The sequence below is a fragment of the Lasioglossum baleicum genome, chromosome 15 (genome assembly GCF_051020765.1).
Source record: "Lasioglossum baleicum chromosome 15, iyLasBale1, whole genome shotgun sequence".
NCBI lineage: Eukaryota > Metazoa > Arthropoda > Insecta > Hymenoptera > Halictidae > Lasioglossum > Lasioglossum baleicum.
This window is the reverse complement of record NC_134943.1, coordinates 12199868-12222250: the sequence shown is the minus strand read 5'-3', so window position 1 is coordinate 12222250 and position 22383 is coordinate 12199868. Positions and strand designations below refer to the sequence as shown.

At 36.7% G+C, this 22383-nt stretch overlaps 1 protein-coding gene and 2 long non-coding RNA genes across 4 annotated transcripts; 2 read left to right on the top strand and 1 right to left on the bottom strand.

Moving 5' to 3' along the window:
- Nucleotides 1-300: 300 nt before the first annotated feature.
- LOC143216507 (uncharacterized) lies at nt 301-2079 on the bottom strand. The gene is made up of 3 exons (XR_013010573.1): nt 1585-2079; nt 1328-1386; nt 301-1129 (listed from the first exon to the last, which is right to left on the bottom strand). It is a non-coding gene; the product is annotated as an uncharacterized LOC143216507 (long non-coding RNA).
- A 689-nt stretch (nt 2080-2768) lies between these two features.
- On the top strand, nt 2769-12052 carry LOC143216508 (uncharacterized). The gene is made up of 4 exons (XR_013010574.1): nt 2769-3064; nt 9092-10661; nt 11492-11582; nt 11657-12052. It is a non-coding gene; the product is annotated as an uncharacterized LOC143216508 (long non-coding RNA).
- Nucleotides 12053-12433: 381 nt separating this feature from the next.
- Nucleotides 12434-17867, top strand: LOC143216501 (uncharacterized). 2 transcript variants are annotated; one of them, XM_076439612.1, is made up of 4 exons: nt 12434-12615; nt 13331-14058; nt 14156-14563; nt 14661-17867. In XM_076439612.1, the coding sequence occupies exons 2-4, from the start codon at nt 13395-13397 to the stop codon at nt 16637-16639; spliced, it is 3051 nt and encodes a 1016-aa protein (XP_076295727.1). In that variant the 5' UTR covers nt 12434-12615; nt 13331-13394; the 3' UTR covers nt 16640-17867. The 2 variants fall into 2 exon arrangements, with proteins under 2 accessions (XP_076295727.1, XP_076295726.1); XM_076439611.1 differs by having other exon boundaries at nt 12440-12600; nt 14661-17865.
- Nucleotides 17868-22383: the final 4516 nt, after the last annotated feature.

The window sequence follows — 22383 nt, the reverse complement described above, 5'->3', positions numbered from 1 at the left end:
TTGGTAACACCGATAAACACGCAACTGCCTAATGAACACGAGATGGAGTTGCTTATAGCTGATTATAGTAATACACCGTGGTTCCCCTTATCATTGGCTTTCTCGTCGGTTTTCTGAAAACAACATTCGGTGCATGGTGCACAATGGTGCATTCAGTGTTCCGATATCGCGCATCGTTTTTCGTACGATGGATGGCCGCTAGAGGCGCTGCGCGGAAAAAACAGTAACGTATCTACTATTGGGTACATAGCAGAGCGGCCAGAGCCCTGAGGCAATTATATTGGCGCATATTGCCCTAGTAGCATTTACGGTTGGCGTTTCGTTGGGCCTACGTTGGGGGTTTGCGTTGGGCAACCGTTAGAAATGTCGCTCTTTTTTGCAGTTGGGCCAACAGTCAGGGCCAACGTTGGGCCAACGTTCAGCCAACGTTGCGCCAGCGTCGGGCCAACGGTAATACCCAACGTAGGGCCAACGATCACGTCCAATGTCGGGCCAACGGTAATACCCAACGTAGGGCCAACGATCACGTCCAATGTCGGGCCAACGGTAATACCCAACGTAGGGCCAACGGTAATACCCAACGTAGGGCCTACATTACTATAATACGATAAGCCAACAAAAGGATTCTTTCTGTAGGGTCAATTAATTATATACATATATATATGTGTATTATAAAAATATTTTATTTTTATATCTCACAATCAGTCATTTTGTGAGGTAACAATTTTTGCCTCACATATTATATTAATATATAAGTACTAACTTATTATGCACGCTAGCATATAACGGATTTCTTACATATATGTGTACGAAATGTATACATATATTACATATTATAAAAGTAAGATTCCTTACATTACATATTATATTACGTACATAACACACATTGCACATTAGTAATATGACATTACATTCATATTACATACATAACACGTTGCACATTAGTAATATGATATTACATTCATATTACACCTCTTCAATAGTTCTGATAATTACAACAGTTCCGCTTAAGATGGTGAAACAAGAATCGGATAAAGACGTACTTAAAATACAACTGTTTTTCGCAGTTATAGATATTGGCGTAGCTGCATGGCTGATGATCCATCGAACACTTGTGCCTCAGTAAAATCTGAAAAATGACATAGAAATTAATCTTACAACAAGAAAAGCAAAAGGAAACAAAATTGTTAATTGCAATTGAATGCATGCATAAATTACACACATTCTTTAGAAAGTATCTACAATACGTGGTAACACGTATAATTAAGTATAGGTATAAATAATTGTTAAACTAAACCACTCATTACTAATTTAACAATATACTTACAAATATTTGGCGTAGCTGCATGGCTGATGATCCATCGAACACTTGTGCCTCAGTAAAATCTGAAAAATGACATAGAAATTAATCTTACAACAAGAAAAGCAAAAGGAAACAAAATTGTTAATTGCAATTGAATGCATGCATAAATTACACACAGTCTTTAGAAAGTATCTACAATACGTGGTAACACATATAATTAAGTATAGGTATAAATAATTGTTAAACTAAACCACTCATTACTAATTTAACAATATACTTACAAATATTTGTCGTAGCTGCATCCATATGGCTGCTGTTCTACCGAACGATGATGCTGAATTGAATTAAATTAATGGTGTTGAATTAAATTCCACCACTTTGTACATTATCAAAATTTTTTGTTAATGAAATGAAGTAAAACACGCGACACAAAGAACGACCACTTCGACAGTTCGACACAGCACAGAAGAATGAAATAGTGAAAATCGACAAATACCAAATGACGATCGACGCTACATATATCTTGAACGACGGGTATTCGTCGTTGGTCCTATGTTGGGTATTCGTCGTTGACCCAACGTTGGGTATTCGTCGGCAAACTGACGTAATTTTTCTTCGTTGGCCTTATGTTGGGTATTCGTCGTTGGCCCTATGTTGGTTATTCGTCGTTGGCCCAACGTTGGGTATTCGTCGGCAAACTGACGTAATTTTTCTTCGTTGGCCTTATGTTGGGTATTCGTCGTTGGCCCTATGTTGGGTATTCGTCGTTGGCCCAACGTTGGGTATTCGTCGGCAAACTGACGTAATTTTTCTTCGTTGGTCCTATGTTGGGTATTCGTCGTTGGCCCTATGTTGGGTATTCGTCGTTGGCCCAACGTTGGGTATTCGTCGGCAAACTGACGTAATTTTTCTTCGTTGGTCCTATGTTGGGTATTCGTCGTTGGCCCTATGTTGGTTATTCGTCGTTGGCCCAACGTTGGGTATTCGTCGGCAAACTGACGGTAATTTTTCTTCGTTGGCCTTATGTTGGGTATTCGTCGTTGGCCCTATGTTGGTTATTCGTCGTTGGCCCAACGTTGGGTATTCGTCGGCAAACTGACGTAATTTTTCTTCGTTGGCCCTAGGTTGGGGATTTGTCGGCAAAACCACTAACCATGCCCCACCATTCCCCAACAAACTCCCAACCATTGGCCACCGTTGGCCAACCGTAAATGCTACTAGGGTGGCGGGAATGTACCGAAATAATATTACCGGACAAAAAGACTCCAGGACGTGTCGTACGAGTTACAAAATATACACAAATACACTCGTTATACATTGGTTATACATTCATTTTTCAGAATTAAATCGTATAAATTTTTTTAAATTCTGCGGGATGCTCAAGGAACCCCATTTTATCGAGAAGCTTACGTTACTGAGGCTGAAATCGCCGCGCATGCGCGAGAAAAGGTGTCCACAATCGAAGCACCCCTGATAGCACAGTTTGGAACTGCCAGGGACAGTCCAGAGCGTGGAGTGAATTTGGAGGGCAGTACGGTTCCAGACGCCGCTTATTGGCTGCTCGGAGCAACGGTTGGAGTACATCTAGAAAGAGTGTGGAGTTCATGCCACCTGGGCTTCCAGAAATGCGCATAGATGTAACAAAGTCCGCCGTCCACCGCCGTCACAGCATCTAGAGGGCAGCTTCTTCCGTCCAAATGGAAGGCAGCTCGTGGAGTCTGCGTGGAGCGGCGGATGCCGTTATACAGGGCAGCACCGTCGGTGAGGTTATGTCAGTAATGTTGGTAATGTCGGTGAAATGAATTTCTACATATTGTACAAATATGTAGCAGTCTTCCTTTTTACCGACAATTCCAAATACCGATTCTGAATGAAAACGAAATAATAAACCCGATATAAAAAAATATTAAATTTTATTTATTTCTATTATATCTATATTATTTTTCCTAGACTGCGGATCTTTGTGCAAAATAAAAATTGTCTGCATTGATCGCAAGAGAGATGGAAACTATATGTACAAATTGAATGTTACGTTCTTCCCCCCTCGCCGTAATTTTCTTTACAGTTACATTAAGAGTAAACCTACACATAAATCAATAAACCAGTAATACATTAATTATCCCCTAATACGTACAGTTACGCGAATTAATATTCGGACGATCTAAAGAAGATGATAACTTTTTTAATATTGTACTATACGATTTGAATTTTTTGGGGGAGCTGGAACAATTAGTTTACTGCAGGATGTGAAAAGAAATTTTTTCAAAAAATGCATTTGGTCGGAATTGCAGAGAAAATACTAAAAGTTACATTTTACAACTTTTTCGCGCGGGCCTATATTGAAAATTTAAAAAGTACGTTTTGTAGGCCTGCGGAAATAATGTGCACTGTGAAAGTTTCATCGAAATCGGTTGATGCGGGAAAAAACGACAGGCCTTGAAAGATGTAAGAATTCTTCGATGTAGGCTGAAAATCTGCGATTTTTACCATCTTTAAACGTTTGTAGCTCATTGCAACGTCAACCGATTTTGACGAAATTTTCAAAATATGTTTAGTCGACACAGATCTACAAAGCGTATTTTTCAATTTTTCAATATGGGCCCACATAAAAAAGTTGTAAAATGCAACTCTTAGTATTTTTTCATACAATTCCGATCAATTGCAATTTTTGAAAAAATTTCTTTTCACATCCTGTAGTAAACTAATTGCTGTAGCTCCCCAAAAAAGTTCAAATCGTTTAGTACAATATTAAAAGAGTTCTCGTCTTTTTTAGAACGTCCGAATATTAATTCGAGTAATTGCAGTTCCAGTATAGCCTTTTTCCAGGATTGCAAGGGTGCGGGATTCGCCTCTTCTCATCTCTCGATAATAATACAAACACGGGGTTTCTCACTAGTTAAAAACGCTAGATAAAAGATCGATCTAGGACACTATCTGCCTCAAAAGTCCTATTTTCCGTTTACGAGGCGAAATTTGCATTAGTCGTCACCGTAATTTGCATTATTCGGAAGCATACAAGCTATTTTCATAGCTACATGCTGCCGAATAATGCCAATTACGCCTCGTAAACGAAAAAATAGAACTTTTGAGGCAGATAGTGTCCTAGATCGATCTTTTATCTAGCGTTTTTGACTAGTGAAAAACCCCGTGTTTGTATTATTATCGAGAGATGAGAATAAGAGGCGAATCCCGCACCCTTGCAATCCTGAAAACGAGTCTACTTCCTTTTAATAAACTAAAGCAAGAATTTGAAACCAAGGAGTATGTTCGGTTGCAGGTAGCTACGGTATAAAGTTTAGTACTTTAACGGTATAAAAGGTCCAAATACATCTGGCTACATCGGCTGTGCTTCTTTCGGCTGGCTAAAAATCACTTTGTTGGGAGGTACATCTGGAAGGTCTTTAGCTGAATGTTTTATGACGGCCTCGCCTGTGAATTCGGACTCGCGCTTGTTCCTTCGCGCGGAGGGTTTTACGACGGAACATTAAGTGGCCTGTAGTTCCTTTTTCATTTGGAACAACCTAAGCATTGGAAAAACCGAAAGAATACCGGTATTATTTCGGTTTCGGTAGAAAATTGATTGTGCCGTTATTCGAAGACTTTGAATAAATCCACTATCCACAGTCCAAATTCTATCTTGAGATTAGTCTTTTTTTAATCGGAAGAACGCCACACGAAGCAGCTAGCGTCATTTACATGAAACAATTACGAAAAATAAACAAGGTCTGCAATTAACTTGTTAGTGGTTTCATGCCGATATGTCTGGCTGGCCGACGCGCGTCGGGTTACCTGGCCGTGTTTATTGCACCACTTGGCCACGGCGACCGAAGTCTTCGCCGCCCTGGCAGAAAATTATTCGAAGCTACACCGTTTCGATAGTTTCCAGATGGCTGGAAAACCCCAAGGTTTGGTTGCCACATCTGCGGTCTTGCCGAATCCCAGGGTCCGCTTCAAGCACTAGCTTAAAAGTTCCGTTCACCCCCAAATGGGACTCTCACCAACATGTTCAGTCGCGTTTTTAACACTTTTTAATGGGTTGTTAACATTTTTTTTTCTTATTAGGAATTTATTTTAGTTAGTGATCATATTCATCGATAAAAAAAGATGAGTATACGGTACTATTTATATTGAGTCCTACAAAATATTGCAATTAGAATTACGATTTCAATTATGTCTACTTGTTCTTTGAATACAGTAGAGACTCCCGTATCCGTACCCCCATTATCCGAATACATACCCTAATATAAGGACGTCCTATTGTCCGTATGTTCTGTTATCGCCGCGTCGCTCGCTGTGCCGGGATTCAAATGCGCGCCGCCTCCAGATTCCGACTTTTCGCCTCATGCTTCCGAAACTTCGGCAACGTGAAAATCGAAGGAACGCGTCGGCGTCGATCAGTCGAGCAGGTAGTTCACACAGACAGAGTAGAGGTACGCTTGTGTGTAGCGCGCAAGCAATTGAACAGGCACTCAGACGGGCTGAGTTTTCACGTTACCGAAGTTTCGAAAGCATGAGGCGAAAAGTCAGAATCTGGAGACGGCGCACAGTGTGACCTTTCGTCCAAATCGGAGACAAAATCGAAGAACTTTTGATAGAAATAAGGTAGAGCGATGAAATTTTTTAAAAATTAAAGCTGAAACATTACAGAATATGGGAAAAATAGGGAGATTATGGTAAGAACGTTTTTTAACGTTGAGAAAATTCGTTAAACTTGCACAATTTCGAGAAAATTGTGGTTTTTCCAATACCACGCGCGGAAAATTTTTTTAAAATTTTTGCTATATATCATTTCCCGTAGATTTTTTCACGCCGATTTCAAATCTGGTCTCAAAATTTGTCTATGACCTCAGGATATTGCAAAATCGATTTCTTTAAATTCTACATGTTTAACGAATTTTCTCGGTTAAAAAACGTTCGTACCATAACTTCCCTATTTTTCCCATATTCTGCAAAGTTTCAGCTTTCATTTAAAAAAAATTTCATCGCTCTACCTCATTTCTATCGAAAGTTCTTTGATTTTGAATCGAGTCTGGGCCAAATTTTCCACTGTGCGCCGACGCGACGAAATCTCTCCGTATTTAATCATTGTTTAAACATGTTTAATCAATCATAATGTATTAATATTGGATATCACTGTATTCGGGAAAGTCTACAGAATCTTTTGCCAGAAAGAACAATTCAATATCTTTTATAATAACATCACAATATTTGTTTGAAGTTGAAAAATATGTTTTTTTTTCAAAGCCTTGTTCCTGAAAAACTGTGCGTATAGGAAAAAAATTGAAAACAGATTCGGAATCAGCGCGAAAAACTCTATAAGAAGGACCCTACAGTAATTGGGGAACATAAAAAAAGTTGAAATTTGTTGGACAGTGTAATTCTACTCCATTCAATAAAAATAGATCAGTTAATGAAGCCTCGTTTCATTTAATTCATACATGTTAAGAAAGACACGCTAAAAATATGTGTATAAAGAAATGGAATTTCTAATGTTTCATAAACAGAAATTTTGTACGCAGTTCGCACGGTCTGGGATAGATACGGGCCTGAGCTGCCTCGAGGATAAAGGCCGTTACGGAGAACGAGACGTGCGGCCGGTGAAAGGAGGCGGCCTGAAAAGTCTCATCCGTGCCGACCACTGAGTTGACAATTTCAGAATTTCCAAGAACAGCAAGAAAAGAAATTCGAACCGTTTCACGATATCTAAATTGCTTTCGCTGCTTTATACCAGGGTACGCGACGAAGTAATAAAACGTCGATAAAACTGGGCAATTACTTTGACCGTCGCGAGGGCCAATAAGTCCTGGGTAGTTACCAAAACAACTCTGGATTTTCTGCACGAAATTACCTGAACCTTTTCCCAGAATGTTCATTTGACAAGCAAATTTTCACATAATCATCCATTTCATTTCCAAAGTACAGTACCAGGACCTCGACGAACCGGCTTGATCGAGAGACAAACAGCCCGGACAAATTAAGGCCCGATGGATAATTGAGACCCGAGGGAAACCACGTCTTACCCTGCCATAGTCCGGCCACTCTAGGCGACCGTGATTATCCTTACGGGCACCGTCGCGTCGGTTCTTCCACGCCATAATTAATCCTCCGGCAACCCTCCCTCTCTTCCCAGTTTTCCCCGAAATTCTATACTCTATACAATTGTACTTGCAGCTTGCAGCTATTCCTTCTGACGCGATAACGGTAACGTTAGCGTATCTGCTTTATAATATTTGTCATTGTTGTAATATCCTGCAATTTCTACCATCTTTAACCCTTAGCACTCCAGTGGTGACTCGAAATCACCACTAAAAATTGCTGTCCCATTATGCAAAATATTGTTTACATTGTTAAACATGTTGGTAGCTAATCAATTACTAAACCTTTAATTATTGTATGAGGTATTACAATCAATTTCATATCCATCAAATGAAAAGAATCGTATAGAACGAAATTATTCTACCTAGAACGAGATGTTTCATTTTCGAGTTAAAACAGCTCCGAAATTAAAACAGCTGCAAATGGTTAATTATTATAACTATCTTTTAAATTTTCAATATAGGCCCCACATAAAGAAGTTGTGAAATGCAATATTTAGTACCTATTTTCTCTACAATTCCGGCCAACTGCAATTTCTGGAAAAATATCTTTAGGGTGACGGGTAATTCAGTGTCTATGATGTTTCGCGTGGTTAGCAGACAACGATATAGATATTTATTAAAACAATAACACGTAACAATAACAAAACAAAACAAGATGTAGTAATAATAACAATAACGAGAAAACTAGATTATAAACGTTAATGACTATCGAGTACTAACAAAGTACAGAGATATAAATTAACGTAGCGCGGGCAACTCTAGAGCGATGCGTTCTCAACGAGTGCCACAAGCTTTTTTTCCACTGGTAAAAATCCTTTTTGGTGGGAGGATTAGCAACGTGAGAAAGACCGTTAAAATAAGGGGAGGAATTCTCCGTTCCTCAAGAGTAAGGAGAAAGTTTCCTTCCCCAAAACAATTCAAAGTCGTCGCTGCCAAGGACATTGCAACGGTTGAGTCAGGGTTCTGGTAATCGTCACTTTTACGACCGAACCCTCAACGCAACCGTCCACAGCGCGCACTTGAGAAGGATGAAATTTCCGCGTCCGGAAAGTCCCTCTTTCCAACGCGCCATGTCCACTACATATCTTTTCACATCGTGCAGTAAACTAATTTCTCCAACTTCTCACGAAAAGTCCAAATCCATATAGTCCAACATTAAAAAAGTTACAGTTACTCGAATTAATACAACCCCTGGCAGAAAGTTTCCGATCCGGAGGCATTGATACGGATTTTACAGAAAACTATTACTTTATGGAGTTGAAACTGATGGGAAATTAAAAGGGGCTTATTAAAGAATGAAGAACAACAAATTAACATAAGCTTCCATTTATTATAACAAAGAAACGAGAAAATAAACAAAATGTTACACGGGAAAAAGTTAATAGACCCATTAATAGATCTGCTGGAAGAAAGTTTCCCATTTGATTTACAGTCTCCGCGACACCAAATTTCTTCAACAATTACTGTTGGATGATTCTTATAGAGTTTTTTGCGCTGATTCCGAATCTGCCCTTAATTTTTCTCCTAGATACAAATTTCGGATCACGAATAATAGATACAAAATTTGTAATTAGTTACTCGAAGATATAGATACACAGGGGACCACCTGTAGCGGTATTTTCGAATACCTCGAAACCATTCTGCACTTCGCAATCATAACTTAAATTGTGTTTCTTTTTTTCAATTACAGAAAGTGGACAGCGAAAGTCGACAGCGCGAACTGCATCAATTCTTTAAGTTGAAAATAAATGTAGACAATTAAAAAATGTTTTTGGTTAAACTTTTCATTAAAACTCGAAGCAATAAGTATTTACCGAACAAAACGATTATAGATGCGGGATTCGATTCGGGGCCAGAAGATTCCCAGCCGTATATATGTACTTGTTTTGTTAACGGCTACCCAACCTCTAAAAAATTATAAAAAAATTAAGAACGGTTGCTTCAATAATATCCAAGTACTGAATTCTTATAAAACTGGAGTCTCTAACACTTCAATACAAAACATGCATTTTCTTGGAATTTTTGGAGGTTTTCAATTTTTTAAAACATGTTTCCGTAATCCGAAAAATCTGAAAAAATACACATTAATAATCAGGATGAGACACAACTAACGTAACAATATAAATGTGGTCAACTGAAGACTTTGATGTATGTATATACATAAAATCGGCAATTTTATGTTTTCCGATTTGTTTAAAAATCGATTTTGCAACCAAAAATTTTGAAAAAAATCTCAGTAGTGTATGCTATTCGGTAGAATATTCATGAATTTTTTCATAATTTTCTGTTGAACATGACGTGACTAAAAACAAATTTGGTTGGATACTTCTGACCATCTTTTCCGGCTATACCTTAAGAATCAACGAAAACATTATTTAAAAAATACAAAATATATTTCTTTTTACATCGTTAAAACCGATTTTTAAAAAAAAATTAGGCCTAATTTCTCTTCGATATCTCTTTTAGATCAAAAGTTATAGCAAAATGTGCGTCGCGCCGCGTGCTGTGCCCGAGATTCAAATGCGCGCCGTCTCCAGATTCCGACTTTTCGCCTCATGCTTCCGAAACTTCGGCAACGTGAAAATCGAAGGAACGCGTCGCCGACGCGTTCGGTCGAGCAGGTAGTCACACGGACATGGTAGAGGTACGTTTGTGTGTAGCGCGCGTGCAATCGAACATGCACCAACACGGTCAAGCGCGGTCGACACCGCTCACGGATACGACGATACGTCAGGGAAGGGGAAACTGCCGTTCAGTTTCAGTTTTCAGCAGTTTTCAGTTATTCTCTCAACTCTCAACAGTTCGCAAGTTCTCGTTCGCTTAGCTCGGTCGTAATATCTGTGGTTGTCAGGAGGACGCCGCCGCATGTCACATTGTACTTTCACTTTCGAGATATTGTCGTTTAAAGTTTTGATCACTAATGCTTTGACAAGGACATTGGTTAAATTGTATTATTTTTTCGAGCCTTTTGAATTGATTTTCGTGACGTTTTTTCTGGTAAATACCTAATCCTACACTATAAAGTTCAATAAATGCATAAACTGAAATTTTTTGAAATTGTGACATGCAGCGTTTTTCTTGACACAATCACAGATATATTTACATAGCTTCGCTCTGTGGTTACACGTTACATTCGCAGGTGCGGTCTGCGTTGCGGCATTTGACTATTTGACTATTTATTAGATTGACTTGCTTGGATTATGTGATTACGTGGATTACTTGGATTACGTGCACTACGTGGAAGGAAGGAAGAACGGAAGGTATTTGTACATATTTATATTGGTTGATCGGTTTCATTTTGCTCAAATGTCTCCCAGAATCTTCGCGTGAAAAAGCGTGAGAACGCTTGTCGGCACACCACGCGACAGTGCCATTTGCCATCACGTATGAGGTGCTACGGGGCGAGTATGTTCACTTCAATGTAGAGTCCAAAATAGTAAATTGTTTGTTTCTTTATCGCTTTATCACTCTCTTTTCATTATCATTATTATCATTTATCACTTTAAACAAATCCAACACAATTCAGCTTTGGCCCATTCAGATTAGAATTAGCTTAGCAATATTCTAAATCGGCAAAATGATGGCTTAAACCAATTCAGTAAGGCAAGTATTAGGTTGACCCAAAAGTTTCTTCCGCATTGTGTTCCTTTAATGTAGCTAAATAAATACAAACAATACGATAATCTTTATGTTAATATTTTAGTACTTCTTAATATGAATTTGCATTATGTGCATGCATCGAAAAACAACTTTTGGGACAACCTAATATTTATTTAGCAATATTAAAGAAAGGCATTGCGGAAGGAACTTTTGGGACAACCTAATATTTAATCTTCTTCACTTGCTTCTCATCATCGAATTTTTTTATTTCTGGTAGTACATTCTTTTGTTTGTAGTTCAACTTTAATCGATTTTTTATAAATATCATTGCAATGTTTGAATCAGTTAGGTATATTAGTTGATGAAAAACGTCAGAAGACCTTTTGTAATTGTAGCACCAGAAATTAGAAAATTCGTTGAGATGAGCAATAAGCGAAGAAGATTAAATACTCACCTTTACTCACTGTGTAATTAAAAATCTAATTTACAGAACGGAGGATAAATATAATGTGCTATCCAGGGAAGGAGGAGAAGGAAGCTGCGGCAACCGGGGAAGAGGAAGACCTCTAATTTTTCACGTGGTACGTATATCTAATTATGCCATTCAACACACATGCATATATTGTACATTACTGATTTTCTTTGTATTTTTTAGGTATCCCACCTATGCCAGAACGTGCTACGGGCCACAAGTTTTGGGAAGCAGAGGCAACAACGTGTAATAATCACAATATACAGGGTGTTCCGTTTAAATACGAACACCTAAATATCTCTTCAGGTTATTGTGATGCAAAAAATATTTGTTACGTAATGTGCATGGTGTCAATGGACCAAATATCTGGCACACCGTGCACATTACGGAACAAATATTTTTTGCATCACAATAACCTGAAGAGATATTTAGGTGTTCGTCCAATAATAAAGCATAGTAATAATAAAAAATTATAATATTTATTATATATATATTCCTTGTGTCATTGTCCATGTGTCTTTACCAACTCCCTGCGGTGTATTAAAAAATAAGAAAAAGTAAATTTTCTTGTCCCTTGTACGACACTTTGTCTTTTTTTGCATGTTGACATTTTAATCTTAGCTTCCATCTCTTGCAATCGATGCAGAGAATTTTTATTTTGCACAGATTTTTTTTTCGTTTTCTCTCCTTGCATGTGACTGAATATTCATTCAAAAATCAGTATTGTCGGTAAAAAGGGAAACTGCTACATATTTGTACAATAGAAGTCTACTTTATCGACATCTGCCACATTAGTGCGATCTGCCCTTACCGACGGCGCTGCCCTGTATAACGGCATTCGCCGCATTAATCAGTGCGACCGTGCTGCCATCTTGCGGGGAAGCGGAATCCAGGATAGAGTGGCGTTCCAGCTAGACTGCAGAAGCTGCATTTCACGTGGGCTGCATCCAGACGGTTCCAGGTTGTCCAAGTGGAGTCAACTTATGCGCGTTTTCGTCACTCCCCGTGGAGTCAATTGTGCTATCAGGGACTGTATCGGAATATCGGAATCGGAACACTGCGGAGTACTGGACACTAGGTGCATTGTGCAAGATTTGTTGGATTTGTTGCACACGCCACGTCTGAACGTTAGTGGTATTTTGGTATATAATTGTAATATTCTTTTTTTGCCGCTTCACTTATTATATTACTTTTTTCTCGTTTTGTGATTTTTGTATTTCCTTTTGTAGCACGTTTTTTGCCGTAATCTTCACCACGTTTCAAAAAATTTCGTACTATTGACTCGGAACGTTTAATTTCTTTGGCAATCTTCCGATTCAATTCCCCCCTTTTTTAAAAGAAGATATTATTGCCTTTTCAGCTTCATTTAAGTATTTTCCTTTCGTCATTCTGTTCTGTTACATAAAATCAAAAATATTATTTAATACGTTTCGTTCTGCGACATATTCTGGCATGTAAAAACGGAACATTTTGAAATATAGATGTTGAAAGTACAGGTTTTAGCAAAGTAAACAACCCCATTTTGACAACATCATCTGTCCTTTTCTTCTAAATAAGCATGAAAATTTGTAAATTTTAAAGTGCGTTTAAACGTGTTTCGGTCACTGTATGTTTTTCGCAGGAAAGACACTGACAGAGAATATGAAACAGCTTGATTTTTCGATCACGCGGTCGGGCTGCATTTAGCGAAGAAGCAATATTTTTTTATGCTCTCTGTGTTGAAATATTCTCTGCATTATTGGGGATTAGCGTACAGTGCCCTTTTTTGCAATTTGGCTCTTGGAACTGTTATGGGACTTTCGCCTCTATCTAATCCTCTTTGGTATATACATATATCAATGTTCCCGATGGTTCCAGATCCCGGGTCGGTACGACGTTTTTCTGCACAGTTGCTGGAGAGCATTTGGCTATCAGAGTAGTCATGCTAGGTAATCAGGATGTAAACTACAGTTTAATTTCTGCGGTTCGTGGAGGAAGACTAGAAGAAGCAAGGGAGTTAATCAATTCTTTTGGGCTGTTTTACTCACAATCATGGTCAGAAGGATATGTTTTACTTCGTGATGCTGTTAATAATAAACATACAGCAGTTGCTAAACTACTTTTAACAAGTGGTTCTAAAGTTAACAGCAAAAGTAAAAAGCCTTCTAATACTCCTCTTCATTTTGCTGTTATAAATTGTGACATAGAAATTGTTAAGATGATTCTGGATAAAGGTGCTAATATCGATGCTAAAAATCAATATGGTAGAACTCCACTTCACAATGCAATTGAAAATAAGAAAATGAAAGTTACTGAATTACTTTTAAAGCATAGAGCTGATGTTAATGCCAGAGACAATGATGGTACAAGTCCACTTCATGTTGCATCTAAGATAGGATGTTTACAAATTGTTGAGCATCTTTTAAACAATGGAGCTTATATTAATTGCATTTGTACGTCAACATTGAGAAAAGGTTATACACCACTGCACTTTGCTGTTCAAGAAGGTAGTAAAGAAGTTATCACGTTGCTTTTAAGTAGAGGTGCTAATGTTGATGTTAAAGGGGAAGATAGTATAACCCCTCTTCATATTGCTGCTGAAAAAGGTACGTATTGCCAAAGATCTTCTAAACCATGGTGCTTGTACTCATTCTTTAACATTGGAGGAATGATATACACCACTACATTTTGCTTTTGAACTAGGTAATGAAGAAGCTGTGAAATTATTCTTGAATAGAGGTGCTGATATTAATGCTAGCACAAAGGATAATTTAACGTCACTTCATATTGCTACTGCAAGAGGACCTGAAACAGTTGTAAAACTGCTCTTACAACATGGAGCTAAAGTTGATAATCAGGATAAAGATGGCAAAACCATACTACACCTCGCCGTTGAAAAAGGATATTTAACGATTGTTGAGCATCTTTTAAACTATGGAGCTTATATTAATTGCATTTGTACGTCAACATTGAGAAAAGGTTATACACCACTGCACTTTGCTGTTCAAGAAGGTAGTAAAGAAGTTATCACGTTGCTTTTAAGTAGAGGTGCTAATGTTGATGTTAAAGGGGAAGATAGTATAACCCCTCTTCATATTGCTGCTGAAAAAGGTACGTATTGCCAAAGATCTTCTAAACCATGGTGCTTGTACTCATTCTTTAACATTGGAGGAATGGTATACACCACTACATTTTGCTTCTGAACTAGGTAACGAAGAAGCTGTGAAATTATTCTTGAATAGAGGTGCTGATATTAATGCTAGCACAAAGGATAATTTAACGCCACTTCATATTGCTACTGCAAGAGGACGTGAAACAGTTGTAAAACTGCTCTTACAACATGGAGCTAAAGTTGATAGTCAGGCTAAAGATGGTAAAACCATACTACACCTCGCTGTTGAAAAAAGATATTTAACGATTGTTAAGGATGTTTTAAAGTATTGTCCTGATATTAATAATCGAAGTAACAGAAAATCTCTTAAAATCGCAGTTTACGACTGTGGGACAGAGAATAAAGAGATTGTTAAGGCTCTTCTAGAATATGGTCTTAATGTTAACCCAAAAGATGCAAATAATCCTAAGTTATTACATGCTGCTGTTGAAAAAGGATATTTAAAAATTATTGAAGACCTATTAAAGTATGGCGCTGATGTTAATACGATATACAATTCAACATTTGAAAAAGGTTTTACACCTTTACATATTGCAGCCAAAAACAAACAGGAAGAAGTAGCTAAATTGTTGATAAGCTATGAAGCTGATATAAATGCTCAAGATAAAACCGGAAAAACTCCAATATTTTATGCTATTGAGAATGCCGATTTAAAAATTACCAAGCTACTTTTAAATAATAGAGCTGATATAAAAGATAGTCCTGAACTATTGAATACTGCTGTTAAGAAAAAATGCATAGAACTCGTTGAAGCTCTTTTGCAACATGATGCTGATATTAACGCTAGTGATAAATATGGAAGAACAGCCTTACATTTTGCTGTAAGTAAATATGGAGATTTTTTTGGATTGTTTCGTGATAAAATGCCTAATTTTGGAGGAAGAAATATAAATAAGGAAGAAATTGCTGCATTGCTGCTAAGTAAGGGGGCTAATGTTAATGCTAAAACTCAAAATGGAGTAACAACACTTCATCTTTCTGCTCAGAAAGGAAATGAGCTAATTATCAAAATGCTTTTAAACAAAGGGGCCAACGTCAATGATATGCAAAAAGATCGAATAACTGCACTTCATATTGCTACTCAAAAAGGGCATGAAAAAGTTGTGGAAATCTTGCTAAAATACGGTGCAGAATGTGATTCGAGAACTAATACGGATATGACACCTCTTCATATTGCTGCTGAAAGAGGTTATTCGAAAATTGTTAAGATTCTCTTGAAATTTGGTGCTAATATTGACTCTAGAGATGACTATGGCAGAACAGCACTTTACATCGCTTCTGAAGAAAGACATGTAGACATTGTTGTCACTCTTCTGGAGTATGGCTCTGATATTAATATTACAAGTAAAGATAATTATACACCTCTTAGTAATGTTAGAGCTGAAATGCCGTTTTATAGTGATCTTAGCGATAGCTTTGATGATGATTATTCTTACGATTCTGATGGTTTGGGCCATTCGTATGATGGAACTGCTAGAGCTCTTAAACGCCACATAGTTAAAATGAAAGCCGCAAATTTATATGTAAGTCAAGTAAATTTACGATTACTGCGTAGAAGGGATGAAATAGGTCATTTTCATGATGAATGTGAGGAAGAAATAGCAAGCATGAAGAGTGAAAAGATTAATAATCCTAACATTTCATTTTATGATATCTTGGCAAAAGGTACAAGCTCATTAGCAATATATATGAGGAATGAAAATATAGTGCAGGTTTTAAAATCAGACGACTATAAAACAAAATTTCCTATATACGCTAGTATGATAGAAAGTAATTTCAGAAAGGGTATGAGAAGAAAAGAATTACTTGAACAAGGCAACAAAATTTTCCATTTTCTCTTTAACAACTTTCCTGAGTTACCATATGACTGTACTGAAAAAATATTTAGTTACCTGAGTGACGAAGACTTAAGAATTTTGATGGATGCTTGTAAACCTCTTAGCATCAGTAATCCTGATACCAATATTAACGATGTAGTGATTACCTCATGTATATCTCAAGTACAGTACGTTTAAGTTGAGGAAGAATAGCAGAATGAGCTACTTTCAGTATTAAGTAGTAGGTTTAGTAATTTAAAGATTATTTTAAAGGTTTTATGGGAATGTTTAAAAAAGTATACGTGTCAAGTTAAGGGAAAATGAGCAAATTTAGTGCACTCCTAAACCTTCCCGAAGAAACGCTGCGTCAAATGTTCAAATTTGAATAAATTTTTTTTTTAAGTCTTCGTTTTCAGAAATGCTTTTTTTCGATTGGTTTGCTGTGACATTACCATTTCCTTTATTGCAATGCTTTATCATACACTACATTTATTGTTTTGACGACATTTGCACACGTAACGAAATAAATTGGAATAGAAATAAACCACAGACTTAAGATTAAGAGCCCGTTTAGACACGGCGGAAACCGCGCGATGTTTGTTTTTGATTGTTCGACCGCGCGGATGCGTGTGAACGAATCCATATACGCTAATGTAAATAAGGTCCGCGCGGATTCCGCCGTGTCTGAACGGGCTCTATTTAATAAGTCTGTGAATAAAGTAACTGGCGGATGTTGATAATGTCAGAGAGTATATGAGAGTGCTCACGCCCGGGTTTTGGCCGTGCCCATATAGTGCTGCCCCCTACTCTAGTACTTAGCCTGGATCAGCTCCTACATCATCTTTAGCATGGACAAGATCCTACATCATCTTTAGCATGGACAAGATCCTACATCATCTTTAGCATGGACAAGATCCTACATCATCTTTAGCCTGGATCAGATCCTACATCATCTTTAGCCTAGAACAGATCCTACATCATCTTTAGCCTGGATCAGATCCTACATCATCTTTAGACTGGATCAGATCGTACATCATCATTGGCCAGGATTAGGACATACAGTTTATATTGTTTTATATCAAATATGTAACTAATATACAAATCTCTAATAATATAAATTATATTCATAGAAGTATTTTAATTTTTCCCGAGCCTTTGTTGCAAACTCTAGTTTTAAAAAATAGAAAAGCCGGAAGATTTCGAAGAAACACAGATTTTATATCGATGTTTAAAAGCCACCATCTTGGAAATTAATTTAATGATGAAATACTTACTGTCATCAATATTGTCTCCAATTTTTTTCATATTTTTAGGCACAGTTATTATTAATTAAACCAAATTGAAAACCAATTCTTTCTACGAAAATTTAGAAGAATAACTTTAGGGTTACCCTGAAATTTTCAGAATATGTTTAATTGACACAAATCTATAAAACGTATTTTTTAAATTTTAATTATACAGGGTGATTCACGCAATTGTTACAAGTCATAACTCCGTTATTATTGCATTTACAAAAAAATGCCAAAGGAGAAAGATAAATGGTTCGAAGAGAACTACATCTGTAGGACTTAAATTGTTTTAGATGCAGCAGTGCATGTGCAATTAACAATTGCATCATTTCTTTAAATAGGAATGCATATTGTTTTTTACACAGATCGATTCTTCTGTTCATTCTACGTAAAAAATGATTAGGGTACACATGGCAAAAAATTATTAGATATCGAGATATTTTCAAAAAATGTCTTTATTGAAGAAGATGCTCAAACGCTTCTCCATTACATTCTAAACATTTCTTATAACGTATTTTTATTGTTTGCATAACTGCGTTTAAATTATCTGCAGTTATTGCTGAACATTCCACTATGATTCTTTCTCTCAGATTCTCTACAGAATCTATGGGGTTTGAATAAATTCTATCTTTCAAATAACCCCACAGAAAAAGTCAAGGGGACTTAAATCAGGTGCACGGGCTGGCCAACGTATTGATGTATAAACGCAGTTATGCAAACAATAAAAAAACGTTATAAGAAATGTTTAGAATGTAATGGAGAAGCGTTTGAGCATCTTCTTCAATAAAGACATTTTTTGAAAATATCTCGAGATCTAATAATTTTTTGCCGTGTGTACCCTAATCATTTTTTACGTAGGATGAACAGAAGAATCGATCTGTGTAAAAAACAATATGCATTTCTATTTAAAGAAATGATGCAATTGTTAATTGCACATGCACTGCTGCATCTAAAAAAAATCGAAAGGCCTACAGATGTAGTTCTCTTCGAACCATTTATCTTTCTCCTTTGGCATTTTTTTGTAAATGCAATAAAAACGGAGTTATGACTTGTAACAATTGCGTGAATCACCCTGTAGATAGACCCACATTAAAAAGTTGTAAAACGCAACTCTTAGTATTTTTTCTACAATTCTGATCAATTGCAATTTTTTAAAAAACTTCTTTTCACATCCTGCAGTAAACTAATTGCTCTAGTTTCCAAAAAAAGTTCAAATCGTATAGTATATTAAAATAGTGGTAAATCTACGCTACAGACAGGGATTGGAACGGTTATGAAAATAACTGTTTAAACTGTTATTTTTCGGTTCTGATTGAAATAGTTATTAAGAACCGAAATGATGTTATGTTATAACACTTATAACTGTTACGAGAATATCGGTACTGGCTGGCAGTTCTGGCTTATATCGGTTACGGTTACGATTTTGGAGAACCGATATTATGTATTTCGGTTCAGGATTTCGGTTCCGGATTTCGGTTCTCTGTCATTCTGTATTCTATATTGTGTTCGACCTAATATTTATTATTTAAACAATTTATAAATAAATAAATATTTATAATTTGTTTCTATATTTATTGTTTGAAATACCATTTCAATAATTTAAAACAATTGTTTAAATAAATAAATTTTTATAATTTGTTTCTATAGTAATTATTTGAATTGTTATTTCAATAATAATTTATTGTTAAAATAATTGTTTAAATAAATAAATTTTTATAATTTGTTTCTATATTAATTATTTGAATTGTTATTTCTCAATAATAATTTATTGTTAAAATAATTTAAATAAATAAATTTTTATAATTTGTTTCCATATTCATTATTTGAATTGTTATTTCAATAATTTATTGTTAAAATAAATAGATTTTTATAATCTATACAAATTTGTTATTTGTTTTTATTTATTTAAACAATTATTTTCACAATAAATTATTAGAATAATATAATTCACAAATAGAAAAATATATAAATTTATTTATTTAAACCAGTGAGATGAGCAACCCCCGCGGACTGCAGTGGGCCAAAAGTGAAAACATAAGAATACGCGCGGGCCGCAACCGGCAACGGACGCAATTGTTGAAAGTAACAATTGAAAATCGACGACGAAGGCCGCCTCGCCGCGCCACTGGTGGCTCATGTCGGGCGAAGTTATTTTGTTTTCTGGTTCGAAAAAAACGTCGACGTTACAAACTTGAAAGGTTGGTTTCTCAAGATAAAAGTCTGCTCTATCGCGTGGTATAGTTCGATTTTCCGCTGGACCCTAATTTTTTGAGATAAATTGAAAAATATCCTCAAAAATTGGTGCAAAAGTAGTGTCTCTTCGTCTTCAATCATTGTTTAAACATGTTTAAACAATCATAATGTATTAATATTGGATATCACTGTATTCGGGAAAGTCTACAGAATCTTTTGCTGTAAAGAACAATTCAATATCTTTTATAATAACCACAATATTTGTTTAAAGTTGAAAAATATGTTCTGTAACGCGACGAGGAACGAGACAACCCCAGGGGTGCCAATCCGCCTCGGCACTACCCTGAGATTAAGAAAAGAATCGCGCCGCGACCGAATGTTCTAGAAGGCCGCATGTTCGAGAAACTTCTAAAATCCCTAACAACGCCCAAACAAGGGTTAGCAACGACTAGTATAAATACCGGTAGACGATCGCGGAGAAATCACTTTTGCTGCGCCTGTGGGAGAGGACGAGGTAAGACCACGGCCGCCCATAGGTTAGGGAGAGTACGAAGCAATGTTATCGGACGCCCGGCAGCTCAGGAGAGGACAGGGGTTGCACCTGGACGCCTCTCTGGATAAATGGGAGAGGACGGCCATGAAGGCCGGCCGCCCGCCGAGAGGAAAGAACAGGGTAGCTTCCTGGCCGCCTGAAAGTAGGTTCACCAGGTTACTCTGTACGTCTTGGAGAGGACGGCCATGAAGGCCGGCCGCCGAGCTTACAGAGGACACCTGGTGAAACCGAGTCGTCGTCGTTTTTCCCAATAGGAGAGTACGGTTGAGATAAACCGGACGCCTGATGGGAAAACCTTTTATTAGTAAAATTATTTTAATCTTTCGTTGCTAACCTTCTTCAAAGGTTTATTGTAAATTCTACGAAAACTTTCGATGTATGAAACTAATTGGAAAATATATTCTTTGTTCAGAGAGAAATCCCAATTCCTATTCCTTGCGATACGAGAGAGAGAACCTGTTCCTACTAGTATGTCGGATCCTACAGTTCTTTTTTCAAAGCCATGTTTTTCAAAAACTGTGCGTATAGGAGAAAAATTAAGGACAGATTCGGAATCAGCGCAAAAAACTCTATAAGAAGGACCCAACAGTATATTGAAAACAAATTTGGTGTTGGACAGTGTAATCGGTTCTCCAGAACCGTTAGGCCTGTTGCACAGTCGAGCGCAATTTTCCGGTCTCAAATACGTTCTAAAATTCTAAAAAAATGTTACATATTTTGGATCCTAAGACGCATTTTATAGAATTTTTTCAGATTTTTTGGTTGCAAACTGTGGTCGTAAATAATGAAAAACCCCCCAAAAATCGGAAAAATATAGATTTCTAGAAAATATGAAAACATGCTTTTTACTGTTTGGTTCCTCGATAAAGTACTACAGCAAGCAGTGTCGTCAATTTTTTTCAGATTTTTTTATTGTGGGACATCATTGTAAAAATTTTTTCGACGTTTCTGCTGTGAGGAGGAAAGTTATACTTATTGATTTTACCGCGGGTGTATATTAAGTAATTTTTAACGTTATTACATGTTATTATACATTACAAAACGCAATTGTTTGACCTAAGAAATGCGATTTAATAGAAAGAAGAATTGTGTTCTGTGCGCGATATATGTACATACTGTGACTCGCAAAAATTTTCGGACGCTCTAAAAATGATAACTTTTTTAATATTATACTATACGATTTGAACTTTTTGGGAAGCTAGAACAATTAGTTTAGTACAGGATGTGAAAATAATTTTTTCAAAAATAGTAACTGATCGGAATTGTAGAAAAAATGAGAGACACTTGGGGAAACTAAAACACCTGGCAGAAGACTGTGAAGGGGTAGAAAGAATTAACATAGGTATAGAAAAGATAGTACAGGAGAAAAGAGTGGGAGAAATTGTAGAATGGGTTAGGAGTATAGAGAAAAAAAGGAAAGAATTAATCACAAGGGATAATCAAGAGAGAGGCAGGATTAGCGGGGAGACATTGGGATAGATCACATAGACAATAAGGTATTTGATGTCGCATGGGATATGGATGGATGGGTGGAGGAACGGATGAATGGATAAATAGAGGGATGAATGGCTTCGAGAATTATAATCCATGTCCAATTTCTGGGCCACGAGGCTGAAATAAATAAATAAATACGTATTTACTTACTTACAAAAAATTGCATTTTACAACATCTTTATATGGGCCGACATTGAAAATTTAAAAAATACGTTTTGTAAATCTGTGTCAATTAAACATATTCTGAAAATTTCGTCAAAATCGGTCGACGTTGCAATGAGCTACAAACGTTTTAATATAAAATAATAATTCTTAAAAAATATTCTGTTATTTTACACCGATATACCCGACCCGACCCGTATCATGTTACAATGTTTCACTCCACTCCACGGCGACCGAAACCCTCGAGCTTC

Excerpts from the sequence above, each read along its gene's own strand:
- LOC143216501 (XM_076439612.1), top strand. The coding sequence starts at position 13,395 with ATGCTAGGTAATCAGGATGTAAACTACAGTTTAATTTCTGCGGTTCGT. Across the intron at positions 14,059-14,155 it reads TCATATTGCTGCTGAAAAAG|GTAATGAAGAAGCTGTGAAA; the intron begins GTACGTATTGCC and ends CTTTTGAACTAG. Across the intron at positions 14,564-14,660 it reads TCATATTGCTGCTGAAAAAG|GTAACGAAGAAGCTGTGAAA; the intron begins GTACGTATTGCC and ends CTTCTGAACTAG.